General features: G+C 37.2%; 1 protein-coding gene across 1 annotated transcript; it reads right to left on the bottom strand.

Annotated features, from left to right (window-relative positions):
* Positions 1-2,564: 2,564 nt before the first annotated feature.
* Positions 2,565-6,304, bottom strand: RASSF3 (Ras association (RalGDS/AF-6) domain family member 3; the record flags this gene model as incomplete). The annotated part of the gene is made up of 5 exons (XM_009573709.1): positions 2,565-2,595; positions 2,637-3,032; positions 3,403-3,518; positions 4,605-4,872; positions 6,197-6,304. Coding segments are annotated over 4 exons (642 nt in total), but the record flags the coding sequence as incomplete, so codon positions are not given.
* Between the last annotated feature and the right edge of the window lie 1,861 nt (positions 6,305-8,165).

Raw genomic sequence — 8,165 nt, 5'->3', positions numbered from 1 at the left:
AGCTTCAGGTAACAAAAAAAAATACCCCACAACAAACCACACATCACATAACTAAGTATTGCCAACTTCAACTTTAATAATGGAACCATCACTTTTTTGCTATTTCAGTAATAACTTTAAGGGGAATAAAAACTTCCCTACAAAAATAAAAATAAGCTTGTCAAAATTATAAATAGTTTAAATGTTTGTTTTTAAAGACATACATTTTCATGTTTCCCTGCATTCCCCCTCCCCCCCAGCCCATATCATTTAATCTTTCTGGTACCATCATATAATGAAATTAAAACAGTTTTACAACAAAAGCTTTGACAGTTCAATTTGATGCTAAAATTAAAAAAGAGAAAAACTGACTAGGCATGACTATTTCTTTTAAATTAAAGCTCTTGTAATTGCCAGTGTGTAAAAAAAAGAAGAAAGAAGTTAACCCCACACATGACATCTTACAATAATTAACGGTGGACTAAGACAAAATTAAAATATAAGTTTATTTTGGTCCCCCACCCCCACCCCCTTCACCCCAAATCAAGACTCATAGTGCATACAACACTGATTGAGGTTTTTGGCTAAAGTAAATGCAGATGAGCCCACTTAAAAGACTGGTAGTTTCGTTCAAGTAAAAGCAAAATTCACATATTTTTATACTCCACTTTTACACTCAAACAGTGTTTAAATCTGAGCAACAAATGGTTCAATGTTGACAGCGATTATGTAATGGTTACATAGTTATGGGCAGATACATAAATAAAGTAGATGTTAACAGAATACCCACCGACATGCTGCTGCATTCATAGAAAAACAAATTGTAACAAAACATAAAAGCATTCCCTGAACCATTATAAAGTGTCTCACTTGAGGATAATGTTACTAACTCACACATGCACTACAATGTTACATGTGAAATTAAAAAACAAACAAGATATGCCTTATATATACTTTATAGTTAGTCCTACTCTTAATTTCTCTTAACACTTTAAAACATTACGATTGTCTCATTAAGTCTGCAAATTTTTTTTTTTTTTTTTACAAAAAAAAAACCTGTGAAGAGTTTAAAAAAAAAAAAGTCCTACTAAGGAAAGGAAACAAAGGCACAATTACATCAAATTAAGCGGAAGAACAGAAGCATCTTGGAGTTTCACACAGTATCCATTAGATGTCACCAAAGTTTTAACAATTCCTTGGGAATTTAAAACGAACACCCTAAGAGTGGAGGGGAAAAAACCCCACCAACTTCTGCTGCTCTTAAATCGTTAGCACTCCTCCACCCTCCCCTCACAGCCCGCCCCCCTCCCCCGCCCCCAATATATAACTCACTTCCTCTCTGGCATGATAATGACTGAAGTATCAGTTACTCAAATCTGCCTCATGCTTCTATTGCACACCCACTTCTTTGGTTTCTTTTGAACGTGCTTTTTTAGATAAATAACTCTGAAAGAACAACAATTATATTTACAGTAAAGTAAAAAGTTCTCTTGCTACATTTTTCCTACTTTTAAATCAAGTAAATCAGCAGTCCACAGAATTTGGTAATCAGTTTTTCAATTAAGAATTTAAAAACCATAAGGAAAAAAACTTCTGAATTACTAAAAGCAAGAGTTACTAAGCTCAGTCACCAACACAGCCAATAAATGTTAATTTTCTACTAAGCTGGAAACATGAATAAGAAATTCTACTTTCTTTGCCTGACTGAGCCTTTAACAAACAAAGAAGCAGACGAAGCTATTTTTGTCTTTCAGATATGATAATTCAAAATTATCCAGCCTAAAAATGGATCGCTGAGCCAGAGGAAAGATCTGACTTACAATAAAGACCAAATGCATCTGTAGTTATAGCTTATGTCTAAACACTCGCTAGATGGGTATTTCTCACAGAGTTATCTGAGACATTGTCCACTTCCAGAATTCAAGTAAGCAGCCACCTTTTAGCTTTGCTGCACTTTTCAAACGCCCATTACACATTTATGGAACAAGCTTCTCCAATAATGACTTGTATGTGCAGCTCCATTTCCATTCTTGTTTAGCTTTTGCCTCCCATTCCTTCCCATTATTTCTATTATCTTTATTTCTCTTCCAGTGTGGATTTATGCAGTTAAAAAAACATTAAAACTTATTCACAATATAACAACGTCCTAAAACTTTAATCTTGTAGAATTAGTATTTTAACTTTCCTCTGTATAAATACTATTTCCATTCGAAACCAGTCCTCCTCTGTCAGCTGTTAAGAGTTCTCCTCCCTCAACTCTCACCTTCTTTTCAACTTTCTCTTTACCTTCTCCAGAAAGACCACTATAAAGCCTTCCACAAATTTCACAGAACAAACCACAAGATCTCATATGCTTTCCATCTATAACAGTTCTCTCACAAATTATACAGTAACTATTTGAACAGAAAGGTAGTGCAAATCAATTTCATCTCAAAGATAGTGCTCCAACTAATTCTTATCCAGACGGTTTTATTCATTTTTTAACCCATCAATTTGCACATCCTTACTTGTAAAGCTACCATTAAAGCAAAGAAGAAAAAAAATAAAATCTTTATTTCATAGCATCCTAGAAAATTGATTACAGTTTCACAGCTTGCACCAAGATAACTTGGAAAACTCTCTCACAGAGGGTCTTGCACCAAGATAACTTGGAAAACTCTCTAGGCACACAGAGGGTTGCAAACTGATGTACAAACATGCAGAATCCCTTACTTGTGGGTGCAAGATGCTAAGTGACCTGGCTTATGGAACTAAGTCTATAGCAAAATTCAGGTACCCTGGCATCACAAAACAGTCTTCTGAATAAAGAAAGCTACTCTCTGCTGCTCTTTGTACGTTGGGTTTGGCATGCTATACTGACATTTGGTAGCGTGCATTTTTCCTGAGTGTCCTTTGGCCCCCTTTTAACCAGGTTTCCACACCCCACCAAGGGCTTCTTCAAGTTTGTCTCTGTAAGCTGCGTAACGCTTCTTTAAGATTTGCAGTTGCTCATTTTCTTCTTTGTCCAGTATACGCAAGAAGTTTTGCAGTTCAGGAATACTAAAAGCTTCCCACTGGAAAGAGAAAAAGAGAAAAGGATGGATCAGATGAACAGGAAATAGACAATAACTTATATATACAGTATTTTTAAACAAAACCTCAGACACTCAAAACAATTTCAAACTGAAACAGTACCAGGCACCCTTCCTGCAAATCTTAGGGATCTGAAAACATTTTACTCTTTTTTTGTTCTGCAAGTAACAACGGGTCAGTCTAACCACAAATGAAATGTTTACAAAAGGCACAAAGTAAGCACAACAAGGAAAAAAAAAAAAAAAAAAACTTCTTCCAAAAAATGGATCGTCTTGTCAGCACAGATCAAACAGAAGGCTACTCATCCATGAAGTTAAACAAACACACAAAACCAGCATGAGTGTAACATACCATAACTTCTCCAGTTTCATGTTCACGTAGAACAAAACTGAGCATTTCTGTTCTGGGGCCTGCCACCAAACGCAGGTAGAGGGGATGTTCTCGGTCTGACAGCTTGCATGTATAAACTGCAGGAGAAGAAATCACAGTAATTATCATCTTTACTAATGATGTTTCAAGTGCTTTGAATGATTAATGCTAGCTAATGTTAGCAAATTTCAGGGATATACATGTGTGGCCACAAAATTTACACATTCTACATATTGTCTACATATTAGTCTACATACTGGTTTTGAGCAAATGAGTTTTGGGGAGAAGCTGAGCAGAGGACTGATGGTAACAGTGCAACACTACATTCACATAGGAATGAAATAGCCTGTAGTCACCACAGTACACCATCTGAATACATGCAGGGGAAAAAAACACAAGAAAAAAAAATACAACACAGGTCTGCTGCTATAACTAAGCATTTAAGACATCAGAGCTGTGGTATCACCATTCTGATACCTTTTCCACATAAAATCTCATACACAAAGTCTAAGAGACAAATCTGCCTGCCTGACACGGTTGGTGTGACTGACAGCCAGAAACATCTGAGCTCCTGAAACAGCTCTCAATGTCCATGGAAGAAGGCAGATTCTAAGTGCAAGAACACAATGTTGGCAAAACGCACTTTTCACCAAAAATACCTTCTGCCTCTTCTGATACTTCCAAACACAATATACTTCTAACAGCAGTCAGTGCCCTGGGAGAGCTGTATGCACTAACACACATGAACACAGTGCATGCACCCATGATGCTCGTCATCTCAACACTCTCTGCCAATGCAAGGACTTCAGGTATCATAGACACCATGGTTTCTCTTTTTAAAAGTCTGTCCTGTAATTTAATCTGACAAATCTGCAGTATATCAGGCTATCTGAAATTTAGAGCCTGATAAGGGTCATCTTAAATAAAACATAATGGACTGCAAGGCACAGGAGATATGTGTAGACGGTTTAGTGGGTTCTCGTGTCTTTTGTGAATTACCCTGAAATATCCCCAAATCATTTACTCTCTTACACATGCTACTTTTCACAAAGAAAAAAAAGACGAGAGAGAGCAAGATTGTCACCTCCATTTATCTTCCACCCTGCTTATTTCAAGTATTCCTATAGCACAACTCCCTCCCCAAACCCCCGTAACTACCAAAATGCCACAAGCCTAACTTATACCTTGGTCTTCTTTGTGACAGCGTTTATAAAGTGCAAACTTCGCAGGATTGTCAGCCACAAAAAACTTTTTGAGCAAGGCCTCAATAACTTCACGAACAGTGTTGGTGCTGCTGATGTGAAGGGTATTCACACAGCCATCCGGCAAGTAAAAAGCAGTTTCATTATTGCTGTGAGCACACCTCCCCTGGCTCTGGGAAGACTGCACAGTGATCGGTCTGCATAGTTCCATCTGAACTTTGATGAAGCCAGTGTAAATCCCATTCGCATTCTGCATCAGGAGGAAAGTATCGAACTGTTAAAATTAGTAACAACCAGTTGTGACATATTAGTGGATTAGGCAGAACACAATTTAAGTGCCACTGTAACACGTGACATCTCATAGGAAGGATATTGTTTCAATAATTCAGACATTTATTCTTTCTGGTATTTCTGCTGAATATTAGTTTTTCCTTAATTATAACTACTGAATTCTGAGAGTATTAGGATCTCATCAAGCAAAAGATACTACAAACTAGTGATATGTTTTCACATTAAGAAAGAACTATGAAGTGAAACAGACCACTAACACGCATCTTTAACAACAGATTTTAGGCACAAATACAGAAATTATCTCCCACATATTAGCTGTGCTTGTCAAATTAGCCTACGGCATTTAGATGCTCAAATCCTGCTGCAATTCAAAAAGAACCAGAATAAATGCCAATCTTATCAACGTTTCAAATTATTTACTCCAGTTGCTTCTGAAAGACAAAATAGTAAAACTGATCAAACCTTACTGAGCTAGAAAACTTTAGGCAATCTGGTTTTAGGCATAGTAAGTCCCGACCCGCATGCAAACACGTAACAAAAATCTTTTTAGTACATAGTCATACTTATACGTACTTAGGATATAATGGAATTTCAAAGTTTTCATACACTGTACACCCACAGGAATACATAATGTATCAGAAAATTGTGGACAATACAACAACTGAGTAACAGCTTGCTAGGTAGATGGATGCGAATTTTATTAGTATGGTCTGCAGTAGGCTAAACTGAGTCTTAGACCTGGTCCACAATCCTTGGAAATGAAAAATCTATATGCATTCCATTGGCTGTATTGTCTGTCTTATGGGGGTGGGAGGAAGGAAGTGTCCTCATACTGAAAGCCTGAGGACTACAAATTAAGTCTCCCATAATAAATTTTGCATGTATTAACTTTTCTCATTGGTTGAGCATCTTTATCAGAGAGATACCGGGCAAAATTTATCTACACAAACGGGATAAATATATCTTCATGTTTGCTGGCTGATGGTTTTCATCTGACAAATGTACATCTTAATGTCAACTGAGAGTTTATCTTAAACGCATTTCAAACTACATGTTTTTTTGTACTACAGTTTGTTTCAATCCACATAAAGAGAGCTATGTGGATAAAAACATTTCAGATGTTAGATTTAATTTCCAGATCTAAGAAAGAGCCTTTTACAAAGTCATTAAAACAGAGATAGTTTCATATGTAAGATGCTGAGACTGAATGATTCACAATGCACTACAAAGTTACCGTTCAATTGCTCCTGTTAAAAATTACAGGAATCCTATGCAAAACTTACCAAGGTCATCTTTAATTTATCAGTGACAGATGAATTATAGCTTTGTATCTTCTCTTTAACTTCTTCTTTACTGAGATAAACATGAGGTTCTCTCTCCTTCTGAACATCCTTCAACAACAGAGACAGCAGTTTTAGAAAACAAAATAAAAAGACAATACCTTTATTGCTTTGGATATGAGCATTCTTAGTCCAAATGGTAATTATTCCACAGAGGCTCAACACACAGCAATTTGCTGTACAGCAATAGAAAGGACTAACACATTAGGCAGATCAAACAGAACACTTGGACCGAATGGAGATGGTTAAATCAACACACCCAAAGACACTTGTGTCCTTTTTTTGCCAACTGTTTTCATTCAAATATTTATCAGCAGTATGTAAAACAGCTCAGCTCATTTTATGGCTTGATTTGCTCATGTCAATGCTATGCAATATTGTTAAGAATATAGTTGCAATTTTCATGAAACATTACTTAGGGCACAAATGGGTATTTCTAAACAAGTGAAGAATATATATGAAAATAGCAGCGCATATTAACAAGTAACACCAACAATCCCCGCGTGTGTCAGCAACATAAGAGCATCCCTGCATTCCAACGTGACAGACAGCATGTTACGTGCAGGGTCACTGACTACTATGTGAACCATCACAAGTAACTCTCTGGCTATATAATGTTACACCAAATTCATGTTTTTTCCATGGGGAAGGTCCCATTAGATTTTTCAACTGCTGCTTTTACAAGCTTGCTACAGATTTTACACGCAGCAGTAAAACCAATCCCTGGAGTTGGATTTTATCCAAACAAACATTTGTTCCCAATCCGTATTCCTGCAGCAAACTAGCGTTATAAATACACTCCGGTTTCCACCACTTGCACAAATGCCATATATAGTAGGAAAGAGTTTCAGCTCTCAGCTTTAATGATTTAAGACTTCACTTAGAAAGGGAGAAGCTTTGAAGAAGCTTGCAGCTTTCAGGGTACATCTGAACACAGGAATATACCTTCACTGTATGGACGAAACATCAAGTCACAGTGTCCCAATCTGTCCTCACAAGCACATCCCAGCAGAGCTTATCCTAAGAAAGGATTTCCCCAGCTTCAGTGGCCAGTCCTGTATCACAGTCTTTTGGACACCACTCAGCACACACCTTTGCAGGCACTTCAGTTTGCCAGAAATGACCCCAGAGATGAGCACATCTGGTGTGGAACTGTAAGTTTCCATCTGCCAGGAAGAATCTGCAGAATTTTTTCTGTCTCCTAATTTAAAACGAGCTAGTTTTAGCTCTTTGGGGCTTAGTTCTGCTTTTCCTATATGGTATTTTACTAAATGACATGCTGGAGCACACTTTTTTCCCATAGCTATAAAAAGAAAGGTGTGGTCTGAATGGAGAACTGGAAGCCAGAAGCCTCGAATTCTGATCTGGGCCCAGATACTGATTTCCTGCGTAACACAGAGAACATACCTTTATGTCACAGACCAGGAAACTGAGGCAAAAAGGAACACCAGCCAAATACAACTCTCCTATTAGCTCCTTAAGCACAACTCTAAGATTGTGTAGCATCTTGCATAGATGCCAGACCCCACCCAGTCTATTACAAAATAACAGATTACTAAATGTTTTCAGAATCCAAGTCTCCATTCTTACTAGAGAAATTAAGCTTTCTTGCCCTTCTATTTTTCATCTTCCCCCTCTCCCAAACTGCCGTAATAGTGACAGATACAGCTTCATCTAAACTTCTCACTTCACTTACCCCGAGGCCCTTACAGCTTTGTAGCGTTCTATTCGGGTGCAAATAGTTAGTTATAAAACAAAGCAGGCACAGAAGGAAAAAAAAAAAAAAAAAAAATCTAAGTAGTAACTTTTTCTCTGAAATCGAAGTAAATGTTATTGCTGTTTTCATGCTTAAAATAAGTATCAAAGGCAATGACCCACAGTCAGAGTCTGGAAATACGGGCACTCTAAATGT

Source organism: Fulmarus glacialis, unplaced genomic scaffold, assembly GCF_000690835.1.
Source record: "Fulmarus glacialis isolate BGI_N327 unplaced genomic scaffold, ASM69083v1 scaffold1203, whole genome shotgun sequence".
Lineage (NCBI taxonomy): Eukaryota > Metazoa > Chordata > Aves > Procellariiformes > Procellariidae > Fulmarus > Fulmarus glacialis.
This window is presented reverse-complemented; position numbering and strand designations above follow the sequence as displayed.